This window comes from Cyprinus carpio, chromosome B7, assembly GCF_018340385.1.
Source record: "Cyprinus carpio isolate SPL01 chromosome B7, ASM1834038v1, whole genome shotgun sequence".
NCBI lineage: Eukaryota > Metazoa > Chordata > Actinopteri > Cypriniformes > Cyprinidae > Cyprinus > Cyprinus carpio.
Genome location: NC_056603.1, coordinates 24,102,458 through 24,116,490, shown reverse-complemented (window position 1 = coordinate 24,116,490; position 14,033 = coordinate 24,102,458). Strand labels below are relative to the sequence as shown.

The 14,033-nt window shown below is 38.5% G+C and overlaps 1 protein-coding gene and 2 long non-coding RNA genes across 5 annotated transcripts in view; 2 read left to right on the top strand and 1 right to left on the bottom strand.

The window, feature by feature from the left end:
- The window catches only part of LOC122137986, a 42,745-nt gene that overhangs the window by 10,717 nt on the left and 17,995 nt on the right, over positions 1 to 14,033 (bottom strand). The gene's annotated exons all lie outside the window — the stretch shown is intronic.
- On the top strand, positions 1,000 to 2,951 carry LOC122137987. 2 transcript variants are annotated; one of them, XR_006155205.1, is made up of 4 exons: positions 1,000 to 1,527; positions 1,624 to 1,695; positions 2,243 to 2,359; positions 2,890 to 2,951. It is a non-coding gene; the product is annotated as an uncharacterized LOC122137987 (long non-coding RNA). The 2 variants fall into 2 exon arrangements; XR_006155204.1 differs by having other exon boundaries at positions 1,000 to 1,695.
- Positions 5,944 to 10,352, top strand: en2a (engrailed homeobox 2a). Of its 2 annotated transcripts, none has more exons than XM_042728052.1 (2): positions 5,944 to 6,780; positions 8,472 to 10,352. In XM_042728052.1, the coding sequence occupies exons 1-2, from the start codon at positions 6,300 to 6,302 to the stop codon at positions 8,786 to 8,788; spliced, it is 798 nt and encodes a 265-aa protein (XP_042583986.1). In that variant the 5' UTR covers positions 5,944 to 6,299; the 3' UTR covers positions 8,789 to 10,352. The 2 variants fall into 2 exon arrangements, with proteins under 2 accessions (XP_042583986.1, XP_042583985.1); XM_042728051.1 differs by having other exon boundaries at positions 5,944 to 6,783.

The window sequence follows — 14,033 nt, the reverse complement described above, 5'->3', positions numbered from 1 at the left end:
TCACTGATCTAATGTATTATTGTTTTATTTTAATTACCTAAGTTCTGGCATTTACAATCCTAATATGTAGCCTAACTGTTGTGATTTGCATGTCTGATAAGGAATCTATTTTACGCGCAAGACACAAATAATTGCGTAAAATGCAATTCGCGCTTATGCCAGGGCGAGCATTTCAACCCAGACTGTAGCAAAAGAGAGACCGTGATAGAGGGCTGGCCACGGCGCTTGCGATTTGTCAACCGCTCTATTGTCTTTCATCCATTCCGCGCATAGAGTCGGTGAATATCTTGCGGGTGATTAGAAACCGCTCTAAAAGAATGCCCCCTTGTTATTAAAGCCAAAGCATCCTTGAAGACCATTAGATTAGAGACGTGTCCATTCCACTCTTGAGAAAGGCTGTACAACAGGCCAGTGGCTATTGTACCGCTATGGACCATTCACATGGTTGTTGTCGGGGATCTCCATCATGCAACAATAGGCCATCGATATGAATGTAGCCAACATATAAAACATGACTAAAAATATTTGTGGCCCACAGTTTATTCCCACTAACAACAGAATTAAATTATGTTCACAATAAAACAAAATAACCCACAATGAAAAGCAAATATATATGCATATATATTCGGACTGTAAATGTAAAAAAAAATATTTGTTATTAAAAGGTGGAAAATCATGAAAAAATAGAACAAAAAACTTGCCTTGTAAGTGGCATTAAAATAAGGTGGTTAGGCAGATAATACACACACTCTAAAAACGGCTGGGTTATTTTTTAACCCAAAATGCTGGGCTGAGTCTGTTGGGTCATTTTGTTGGGTTATTTTATTACTTTTTAAACACTTTTTGGGTAGTTTCAATTTACCAGGTGTTGTGTTAAACCTGCTGGGTTGTTTCAGGCCAGCACTGGGTTATTTAACGCGCACTGAAGATGTTTAAAATTCGCTCTGGTAACTGTCACTTTGGAAGGAGAACTGGTTTCAATTGTTTTAAGGTAAGTTTATTTAATGTTTTCGTTAATAATTATTTGAAATTGGCAGAATTATAACTTTTTACAGGCCAACATTAGTTATGTTAAATGACAGTTTACCTCAAACGGCTACGTGTACGTTACTCGCATAATCGTGTTAAGACGAAAGATTAATACAGTTTTATTAAGTATCAGACAGTGACGGAAAGCTGAAATATGTGAATATCTGTTAAAAAAAAAAGAGGAAAGAGTCGTTTCTGACACTGAAAAGCGAATTTAACATTTAACGTTAAGTGAGTCAAATGAGTTAAAATAAGTGAATATGACTTTCTGCTCTAATACAAATGCCTGCAGTTGTCCATATCGACATGTAAATCATACAAATTACGTACAATGTCGCTGGACCGCAGGTCTAAAAGAACCGACGATCCGGTTCAAATAAACCGGTTCTTCAATTCTCGGACAAGAAGTGATTCCCGGAAAAGAATCGACGTCTCAGGGCCTCGATACATTTTAAAGTGCGCGCACGCACAGCGAGTGAAGTAGGCCGCGTTAGTGAGGTGATTTTTGATGCCTGTGTGGTTTAAAGTCTTTTTACATACGTAAATAAAGGTTTTTGGTAAGTCGTAATTCAAAATGTTGTTTTTTCTTGTCAGAAGAGCACATGGATAACGTTACATTTGTGAGAGAAAAACTCGTCGAGTGCAGTCTTATCGAGACGTCTAACGGTAAGTTCAAGTTTATTATACATTTAACATACATAATTGTTTGTCTGTGAAAATCAACTAACTCAAGCGTAACTTAAACGCACATATAATTTTGTTTCGTGCTATAGTTAAAGCTGCAATATGTAACTTTTTGTTCAGAATGTGCATAATTTATAATGAGCGAATTCATCATATATCCATTTTTCCAGATCGTGTTTTTGACTTGTCCTTAATCACTTTGGTAACGTTACACCTATAACTGTTTATATATGGACTATTTAAAAGCCGCGGAGTAACCCAGTGCCTACGTGACTTGTCATATAAATTTCTGTGTGCCTATGCAGTGTGATCTCACATATCTGTGTGCCAGTGACTGTGCATGTGTGTTTCGATATAGCCAGCATATTAATATAAAACTGATTATACTGACTGGAACATCCTATTGATTACACAGTTTGAAAGCACACCTTTCAGCCAATCACTATAGCATATTCAGCTTCTGTAGACCTACTCATAGGTGAATCATTGCTATTAAAACAATCTGTATTTTGTTTAATTTATTTTATAGGTTGGAACAAACATGGAATTCCTTAACCGAGCAGAGTCCACAAAACCCCATCCATTTGTCATGAGGATTTGAAAATGCCAGCAGATCTATCAGACATTGATCATAATCAATGGACAGGTAAGGACATTCTGGACAATTTTCAAAAGGAATTGCAAATTGTATATTTAATTGCATTTTCCCACATGTGGACGCATAAATTGTGACATAGTCCAAACGCAGTTAAAAAGCATTTGAATTTCAGATGCCTTACACGGAAACCTGTCAATCCGCGTCAGGGGTGGGACTATACTATGGGGTGTGTTTGTATTGGGAGATATTTTGTAGTTTTTAGCCCAAATCTCTCACTGTTTGCGTTCTGATGCACGTCAGCAAAACAACATTGCAGTTCTACTCTTATTTGCCTATACATCTTACCTTATATTTTATTCCTCAGGTGAAAAGCATTTGGTTAATATTTGGTTAAAAGCACAGGTTCCATGTGAGGCATTGGAAATTCAGATGCTAAAGTAATTGCGATTCCATTTGAGTTTTGGCATGTTACATGTGCGACTAATTGAAAAAACAGACATGGTAATTAATAACACCAGATGTACTTGTTCTTCTGATGAATCTATGCTAACATTAGTCTGTTTCATTCTTTTTCCGAGGTCACCGTAGCCACTGGGATCCAGTCTGTATTCAGATCAGATGGTGGATCAGCACCTAGAGATGACCTCCTACAGCCCTGAATGTCAGCGGAGACCAGGACTACTAGATGAGCCCCAGAGACAGATCCCCAGTAAAGACCTTGTCTCCTAGACGGCCATCGGAACAAGACAGCGGAAACCAGATGAGTCCTCTGCACAATCAAACTCTGCTGCAGCCTGTAATTGAACTGCTGGTTTTCGTCTGGCCAGAGGAGAACTGGTCCCCCGACTGAGCCTGGTTTCTCCCAAGGTTTTTTCTCCATTCTGTCACTGATGGAGTTTTGATTCCTTGCCGCTGTCGCCTCTGGCTTGCTTAGTTGGGGACACTGAATATCCAGCGATATCGTCGACTTGATTGCACAGCTGGACGATAAATCACTGAATCAATGATGAACTGACTTTAACTGAAAATTGAGTGTTTACTGTTGTCCTTTTGCATTATTACACACTATTTTCCTATTTAATACTGTAAAGCTGCTTTGACGCTGTACTTTTTTCAATATGACAGGCTCATTACTCATAATACATGGAAAATACAGTTGCAAATGGACTTTGCTTTTCCATTTGAAATTTGGCAGTCACTGTGCATTCATGAAAACGCAAACAGTAATGCAAGATTTGCAATTGTGTTTGGATTATATCACAATTTGTCACATGTGGAAAACGTATAATTTGCAATTCCTTAAAATTGTCCATCCATAGACAGGCTCTATAGCAGAGTACACTGCTCTCAGCTGTAGATCTTCGCTTCAAAGCTTTCTAAGTGTTTGACAATAGTTAATACAAAACTGAAAATTCTGTCATTAATTACTCACCCTGGTCTGAAAGCTCTCGGATTTCATCGAAACTATCTTAACTTGTGTTCTGTAGATAAACAAAGGTCTTACGGGTTTGTAACGACATGAGGGTGAGTAATAAATAACAGAATTCTCATTTTTGGGTGAACTATACCTTTACTACCCCAAGCAGTGCACATCTACCTAGGAATCATTATATTACTTTATATAAATTTTAAGACATCTTTAAATGATTTTGCATTCTCTGTCTTTTTAAATTTTAATTGTCAATGTCATTTCACTGTGTATTTAAATAGTTAAACATGTCAAAATGTAATAGTTAAACAGCTAGACACGGGTCATTCAGAACTAATTTTCTTATTGGAATTTGTATTTCTGTGATTTTTGCATTTGCTGGAAACAAGAAAAAAAAGAAAATTGCATGTCGTTTGTCATTGGTACAAATTTTGACACATTTGTAAATGTCAGATTGCATTAAAAATATTTTTTTAGCAGTCTAAATAACCTGTATTCTTCATTATTTATTAATCCATGATTGTCTTCTTAAGCATAGGCGAAATTATGAGAATAACCCAGCAAGAATAACCCAGAACCACAAAAATGCAAACACACAAATGGTAAAAATGGCTATATCTTGGGTTTTCTCAACAACCCAGCCTGCTGGGTTAAAATGTGTAAACCAGCATGCTGGGTTACTTTAACCCAGCACGTGTTCTGTCCAATATTTACCCAGCGCTGGGTTGCCAATTGGGTTATTTTTAACCCAGCCATTTTTAGAGTGCACCAATTTGTAAAGAGACTGCACGCTCTTGGCTCGCCACAGAAACTTCCTAATGAGAAATGCAATCACAGAAGGCCCCTTGAGAAACCTCTTCAGTTAGAAAAGATATAGTTACGGCACTTTCATTGAGAGAAGCTAACCATCTATACCGGCAGCTCCAACAAGGTGATGTCTTTACGAACGTTATACTAAGGGCATGAGGGTCGACGCTAGGGTTGATTTCGTTGTACTATTGGCTGTAAAGGTCACACCCAGTGTAGCCCAATGTTTAGGCTCCTTATAGGCGTGATTAATAGACGTAACGACTCTAGGCTTCCTGATTGAGAAGAAAGAATGAAATGAATCCGAATCATAATGGTGTGCGCGATGCATTTGCTGCTCCTCGGTACCTGGAGAGCGCGAGACAGCAACCGTATCTGCAATACAAGGCATTCAGCCGTTGCCAGAGCGCCTAGGCTCTGGTTAAAGCTTATGAACGAGTGAAAGAAAAGTTCTACCATTTCATTTTTGGCGCGACTATGCGCAGATTAATATGCCTATATATATTTTTAAATAGGCTACTAGGTTATGTTTAAAAAGCCATTTGGCATCTGTCCAAAGAAATAAGCATCCATTCATCATTACCATTAAAATATGGACTGTTCGTGTCTATAGATGAAGAACTCTCTGTGTGTATTCCTTTTCGTTAACTTTCTCAGTTTAGTGTGCAGTGTATAGTGCGTAGGCCTACTCATGATTCTGTAATAGGCTAATAATGCCGAAAATCTTTATCGCTGTAAATCATGTCAAATTGAATAACATTGCTCTGAATGTTGAGACACTTGAATTTCTCCTACTGCTCTTCCATAAAAAGTCATCACACATCAAGAAAACAGTAATGGTTGTTATGGCTTGGGAACACCAAGCACACCATTGCGGAACGATGTTGCCTCCACTCGTTTTGGTTGGACACATGGTATTTTAGGCTACATAACACATTTCTCCAATTAAGCAAAACTGCAATATAAATAATACAATAAAATATTTTCCCTTCCCAGAAAACTTAGAACTCAATAGTATCAATAGTACAAAAATGTTAATTAAAAAAATTAAAAGGTTCGTGGGTGCATTCGGAGAGTGAGTTGACGACCAAATCTGGTTAAATGATACAAAAAAACATGCAAAGCACACATATTTACGCTACAAGTAAACCTCTATGATTAAAACGTGAAGACCGTGTTCAGTATGCAGGTTGCGTTTTTGGCACTGCCTGAATTTGTATTTTGGTGAAGCACTGTGTCTTTAAAAGTGCAAGGATGAGTGTTGTCTGTTACTCTCGAATCAGGGCCATGTGACTGGTTCTTGACTATTTTATTGGTCAAAGGCACGTGTCTAGGATACCGGAGTGTAACGTCACTGGGGGCTCGTATTAAAAATACGAACAAAAATCCGGAGTGAAAGTATTTCAGGAGCAGTTAGGAGCCCCACTTCTCTGTCCTCAGAGTAGCCACTGACGTCCCGATAGTTGCATTGCGCAGAAAACATATAGCACCAAACTGGCAAGTTACGGTTCATCAACCTTAAAAAGAGCACATTCCGTGATTGGAAGGCGTAACTATGTTTTTCCTTTGTGACCACGGTGCGCAAAGGCTTTTTCTTGTCGCTAAAGCTCACTGACAGATTTTCTTGCTCAGTTTTGAAATTTTCCTGAAGTGAACAAAGTGGACGGAGTCGCCCGTGGAGTGGGGTGCGACTGCCTTAGTGCTGGAGAGCGATAAAGGGTTAAGGACGGAAAGTGGAAAGTGTGTCTCAGCATGGATGAGAATGAGCAGAGCGCAAGAGACGCGGAGCAGCGAGGAGCGGCGGATGAGTCCAACAGTGCCATACGACCTCTTCTGCAAGCTCCAGGGAACCTGCAGCTCCCGCACCGCATCACAAACTTCTTCATCGACAACATCCTGCGACCGGACTTTGGCCGCAAGAAAGAAGCGAACATCACGCGCGATGAGGGCAATCTCGGCGCGCGAGAGAATCACAACCCTACGGGTCCTAGCACGGGACAGGTGGTAAGTACTGTACCAGCAGAGGGGACTTCCACAACACACACGAGCAGCGGAGGAAAGAAAGCAGAGATAGAGAGCGAAGAGCCCCTGAAGACCCGCGGGGAGAATGTGGATCAGTGCCTGGGTTCAGAGTCGGATAGTTCACAGTCCAATTCAAGCGGACAACTTAGCCAGCCTATGCTGTGGCCCGCTTGGGTTTACTGCACACGATACTCGGACAGACCGTCGTCAGGTAGTACGTCTTCCTTTATTTCCTTTAACCATGTGCCAGGAAACCTGTTAAATGTATGCAAAGTACAGAAAGTTCTACTCTGCACTATATTCGATTCTGATCACGTAAATCCCAAATTTAGAGGGCCATTGTAATTTTAAAACAAACCCAATAAGCTGTTTGCCGCCAATAAGCAGCCAAATTGAAAACATGATTAATTTTACTAAAGATATCGGATGAACTAAAATATTTCATATTTCTACACATTTAGGCCTAATACTGGACCAGTTACGATGGGATTTTATGTTATCTAAAAGTAAACGATACATGCTTAAGATCAAATCAAAACGTTTAGAAAAGTGCAAAAGTAGTTCAAACAAAATGTACGTCATCACGACCAAACTTGTTGTTTCAGATTTATTCTTAATGTAGACCTATCTGAATTTTCTTTCATTTCAATTCCATACCGTTTGCTTGTGGATTGGGAATGGTAGCCTAATACAGTCTACCTATTTTTGTTATCGTTTTAACGAAGAGAATCAGAAATATAATGTGTCGAAATGGATCTGCTTTTAATAAAGAAGTAAATTAAAAATCACAGAAATGCAATTTTAACGTTGAATGGTTGTACAGGAGAGGTTTTGCCCTGTGAGCCTTTAGTCTTTGTTGATATTTCATTAGCATATTTTTGACAATGGAGCAGGCCTCGCATCTACTATATCGAGTAAGCAGTTGCTTATGAGTGCTTGTGTGCAGTCAAGTAGCCTACATTTCCTAACTTGAACATGTAACTAAAATTGTATTTAAATTATTTCAAAATAGAAGAAAGCGATATGTGCGTAGCTACTGATCGCTAATAGCGCAAACTCGAGCAAAAATGGTCATTTAGACTGGTCCGTCGAAAATTATTTAGGCTACTTTTAAAAATATTTGGAATAGCTACGGTCACCCACTATTCGCAACAAAATTCTCCCCTCTCATTTAGGCTACTGAATGCTTAAAATAAAGAGCGGAATGCTGTCTGATAACCTACTTTTTTACTTAAGAGAGAGCGTATTTAATTCGAAGACTATCGTTTTATTTTCGTTCAGAGAAGGTAGCCTACACTGTGGCGCCAGATTTCGCGTTGAAATCTAGGCTACATTAAAGTCAACATCTTCTCTGGTTAAAAGCGCGCTGATTTTTTTTCTTTTTTTTTTCTATCCAAATATTCGCGAAATTGTTATTCAACCGGAGCGTTTTAGCCGTCAGCAAATTTTCTGTTTTTTTCTTGGACTGCTCTCGACTAACACTAGCCTTAAACAGTTGTGGTGTCGAATGGGTTAATTTCACGTAGCCTATAATCGCCATCATATAACCATACTCATACCATTTAGTTGCCTAAAAAAGCTTTTTTTAAACAAAAATGTGCAATATGGAGCAAGGCGAATCCCTCATTAATATTCTGCTTCATTCTCTGAGGTTTATCTATTAATGTAGCCTCCACTGAGCGACATGCACACGTAGAGAGAGAGCGATCCATACTGCTCACACCCAAATGTGACGCAAAATAAATAAATAAAGCCTACGTAAAACAGATTTATAAATTATAACTGCGTTGAACATGTTTACAGCCCACCCTCTCTTCAAGACCATGCATGAACACACAGATTATATTGGTACAATTTGTGCTTCGTTTTTATAACTATCTGTTATTTCGTCCACACTTGCAGGTCCTAGATCTCGTAAACCAAAGAAGAAAAGCGCAAGTAAAGAGGACAAACGACCACGCACGGCCTTCACGGCGGAGCAGCTTCAGAGACTCAAGGCCGAGTTCCAGACCAACCGCTACCTGACCGAGCAGCGACGGCAGAGTCTGGCGCAGGAGCTGGGACTCAACGAGTCTCAGATCAAAATATGGTTCCAGAATAAGAGGGCCAAAATCAAAAAGGCCAGCGGCACCAAGAACACACTGGCACTGCACCTGATGGCGCAGGGACTGTACAACCACAGCACCACGTCAAAGGAAGACAAATCAGACAGTGACTGAGACAGAGAAAGTGGGGAGGGGTGGAGGTGATGGGTGGGGTGGGTTTGGGGGGTGCAAGGTTATATTTACAATGCAATAATTCAAAAGAACAAAGGGCCAGTTAATAAATATACCAGCATTACTGATGTTAAATAGAGGCTATATCGAATTATGTCCAAAATACATTTATTGAATACAATTCTCATGAAATAATGGTCAAATTATTTCAAAAATAGGCTATATAGGTGCCGTTTTTTGCACTTGGGCAGAGTGGCTCTCTTAAGAAACCAGTGTTTTTATCGTTCTTCTTTGTCATGCTGTCACTGGAACCAAGCGTTTTCCACTATTAACACGACTGACGTTTATATAATACATTTATTAGTTATGTTGAGAGAGAAAAAAAAAGCGAAAACCTTGCTTAAGTCCAAAGAGTCTTTTCTGCTGCATCCAGGCAACTGTGAGTAGGCTACTATGAAATGCATCTTATTTCCACGTTTATCGTATTTGATTTGATGTTTTATACGAAATGGACGCATCAATCGTCGGATGTCAGCAGGTTGTTTTTTTAAACAAAAAACAAAACAAAAAAAGAAGAAGAAAAACCTGTTCTTTTTATTGTAAATAAATTCACAGTCTTAGCTTGCTTAATTTTAATGAGTGAATTTGGCGGGGCGGGGTGGGTTTGGGGGGGTGGGGGGGTCAAGACCGTCGTTAACAACAATGCATTACGTTGTAGTTTATCTGGTTGGACTACCATGTGAAATAGCCTAACATATACGAAATATCATTGGATTAACCTTTATAGCCTGGGCAAAACATTTCAACTAGGGGCGCTAAATAAATAAACAAATGTACCGCAGCGTCTTAAATCGCATAGGCCTACATAGTTTTTATAAAAGAGCAATATAATCATCTTTTGTAGCAAAGTATGTTTTAATCATTATAATGCTGCCTATAAACGTGTAGCACTGACAATGATTTCGCTTATGCGCACTCTTGACAAAAGCCAGGGTAAGCGCCACAACACATCTCACAGAAATATAAACAAATATATAAATATAGCTACAGCTCTCTCTCTCTCTCTATATATATAAACACACACAACTATGGAATAAAAAATAAGGAAACCAGCTGTTTACTGTATGACAGATGTTAAAATACTGTTTTAATGTTGACTTCATATTTGTTATGTATTTATATAGATTATATTAAGGAAAAAAAAAAATTATCCAATGACCGGTGTTGCTTTTTATGTGAGAGTAGATTTCTAAGGTGTTTAAATTGCTTATTTATATTGCAATAACTTCTTTATGTGAATGAAGCGGTATCGGGGCCTTTGCATGAAAGCTGCAAATTGTCATATTAGGGCATATTCACGCGTGTTTAGAAAAGTTAAAAAGGTATGATCGAGATTTAAGTTGCAGACTGTATCCATATACCAAATTGTGGAGTTTTTACTGTTTTTTTTTAATCTTTTTTATTTTATACCTAAAAAGAGTGTGTGACTATATAGCCACCAAACTTAACACACTTTGCCTTACAAGTTCAAGTGCGAACTTAATAACAGAACTGTGCCGAATCAGAATCAGAAAAACAATATTAGTTCAATCGCATACGAGCATATCTATGAATATGGCCTTCTATCTGATATACGACCTAATGAATTTACTCATCAGCGAAGATCTATCTATAAAAGCTATGTTGAAAGCTGAAATGAAAAAAAGAGATAATATCCTACAGTGCTATTTTTATTTTGTGTTTACAGGTAATGTTTGTTATATGTGTAAATAATTTGTATCACCCTACGTATTAATTGTGTAATTAACTGCCTCCTGAAATCTTGATAAGAATTAAATAAACAATAAGAATAATAATTCTCAATGTTTCGTTAGCTTCTTTATTTGCTTCTACTATAAGATCTCGCGCTCCAACCTTATCTTGCTCTTGGGTTGAAAAGAACGTGCCATAGCCTTCTCTCTTCAAACTGGAGCTGAGCCCAGCGGACATGACGTCAGAGCGTTGGCGCACAAAGCTTTACCAAATCAGGAGTCGCTAATGCACCATCGGTAAGACATTTCAGAAGCATTGCAGATACCCATGAAGCCTATATAATAATCACCAACAAACACATGGCCCTATTGGTGTTTTTTTTCTTTATTTGTTTAACTTTTTTTGAAATCTCTGCATATGAACTAAATCTTTGCATGGGCGTTTTTTTTGTTGTAAACCTTTACTCTGCCCCATGCACCATGAATGGGACGACAGAAACAGAGTCATTGCCACAGGAGAGCTTGATAATTTACGGTTGACTTTATTCCATAACTAGCCTTTGAAATCACTCAGAGTAGCCTATCGACTGCAAAGTTACAAACACTGTAAATCTAATATTTGCATGTTTGCTTCACACGTAGGCTACTGAAATATTTACACAAGGGGAAAAAAAATTTCAGTATCCCAGCCATGCTTATCCATAACAAAATGAAGAACATCTAGGCTATGTGTTCGGGGAGACGGGGACTCAGTAGCCTTTGTTTGGGGTCTTGTGTACAGATTTTCACTTGGGAAAAAAAAAATATTTCTAAATAAAAAGCTCCCATTACGTAGGCTAGATATCAAAATGCAAATTAGACTACATTTATTAGATTTATTTAGACATGGGACAGAAACGATGATTTTGGATAATGAATAGGCCTACAGCTTTTTTAGAAAACACAATTTCTATTAATTCCTGCTAAAATATAATAGGAACACAACCACTGCTTTTGACGAACGCATTAATTATATATAACAACCACTGTTGGTATTATTTAAAACAACTGCTACGCATTTAGCATATTTTATTATATTATATTATATTATTTATTTATATATTTTGCAGTTTATTTTGCAGGACGCTTCATTAAAAACCGGACAAAAAAAAAAAAAAAAAGAATCCAGAATCTCATAAAAAATAACACTAATCATTTAAAGTCACAAACATAGCCTTCAATCACCAGACGAAATACTTACTGTATATCAGCGTTATAATGACTGGCTTTGATCAAAAGCGTTCCGCAAAACAAATAGGCTAACTGTATTTTCAAAATATAAATCTGTAAGGAAAAATTATTTAAACCATTTCAATGAAATTGTCAAAAGTAGGCCTACACTTTTTGATCAATTAAATGTAATACATTTTTAATTTAATGTAATGAAACAAATGCATTTGTGGCAAAAACTAAATCTTGTTAGATTCAAGTTTTATTTGCGCAGTACTACATCAAACTTCACATAAACTTTGTAGACCACCTAATACAACATGCTAGATTATTAACAGACCAACAAACTTTGTAGACCACGCAATACAATGCTCTACCATATTTGCAGACCAACAATTATGTTATTTATACATACAAAATAAAATGAACGCAGGAAATTTGCCTTTAAACAGACAAAGTGAGCTAACAACGTTTTCCGTGACGATTCAAACTAATGTTTGCTGCGGAGCTTCCGGAGAGCTCAGCAAAACAACAGCACTCAGCTACATATGAACACATATAAAGACATGCCCTTTTATATCAGTTAGGTAAGCCACTCAAACAGTAACTTGACTTTCCCTAAAATATGTAAATGATCTTCGTTTAAAAAAAAAATCATCTGGTCATAGTCTACCTGTCCTCTGGGGCAATTCTAATCTAGCCACACACATATGGCAAACCCCATGCACTGACCTGCTCAATGACAATGCCTCATCTACATTTCTTTTCTAGCGCCACTTGTATGAGGAAGTGATGCCCAATGGTTGAGGGGAGAGGTCCCTGACTGGCTTTCTATAGAGCAGAAGTATGTGTGTTTGTGTGAGCAAAGTAATGAGAGAGACAGACAGAGAGTGAGAGAGAGGGAGAGAAAGAGATTTAGAGACAGAGAGAGAGAAAGAAACCCCAAATGAAGGTCAAAACCTCCTGTCATGGCTGCAGGTGGCTCATTTCCTCTGCAAGGAATAGTCCCCAGTCCTGCTCACACCCACTTCAGCTCTCGCTTTCTTCACCTTACACCCACATTTAACTTTCTCCATCGCACACACATACACTTTATTTATATATTTACACTTCAACTATCATCTCAAATTCATATAAGCTGCAGAAGGTTAAGTTTAAATTGTGTGCACATAAAAATGCTCATCAGGAGATTGTAGAGTAAGAAAGTTCACTATTGTCAAGGACTGAAAACTGCAGTCACAACAGGCTGTATTTACACTGCTAAGATACATTTCTGATCACATCAGGGTGCTTTCATTAAAGGCACCATTCATTTATACGTTATCAAATTATATAGTTTCTATCAAACTTCAAGTTTGCCTGATATCATGCCAATTCAGACAAACAACAGAAAAGCCTGAGGTGGAGGGAAAGTATCAGAATACGGATGTCTACTCGTCTGCTTTCCATACAAAAGATCCACACACCCTCGACCCCCCCAAACTCCAAACACTCCCACTGTGCTTTTCTGCCCCGAGTTCTCCAAACGCTTCCTATGGACCACTGAGGAATGCGCCTGCGAGGTTCGGAAACGTCATTAAAGGAGTGAGGGATGCAAATGGAGGACAAAAGGAATGACATCAGGCCGATTTCACACCAGGCCCTCGGATGGCCAGACCCAAGCCAGGGTCCTCACTACGCACGGCAGATCAAAAAGACTGCTGCACATACGCAGACCAGTCCAGCGAAGCAGCGAAAGGGATGGTAAAGAATGCTAATCCGCAGGACAAATATATTTTAATCTTGTTACAATACAATAGTTAATGCTGCAGCTAGTTGATGGGAAAAGAGCATCTCATATCTTACCTCAACTCTAGGGTATCTGATACAGGTGCACACCTAACAACTTTAACTCTCAAACTACACAAGACATTCACTGAGATTCAGTGAAAGACCATCAAATGTTTCACAGAACATCCCCTGACTAATCTTTACACTATTCCATAATGAGAGAATATAGTAATAAGATTGAGTCAGTTCCATCATAACATATTTCCATAGTAATATTGTAAATAAATCCATTCAGGACCATCTTCTTCAGCACCTTACTGTTTTTAGAAAGCAACACACACACACACACACACACACACACACACACACACGCACACACACAAATACACACATACACAGGGGTTGGTTTTTCATTTAGGGGAAAGCTCCACTGTTGGTGTCAGTGACCTCTACTGAAACCCCAGCAGGGCTCTGACATGCAAAGGAAATGAGTCTGAGTGAATGAGTGTGAGTGTGTG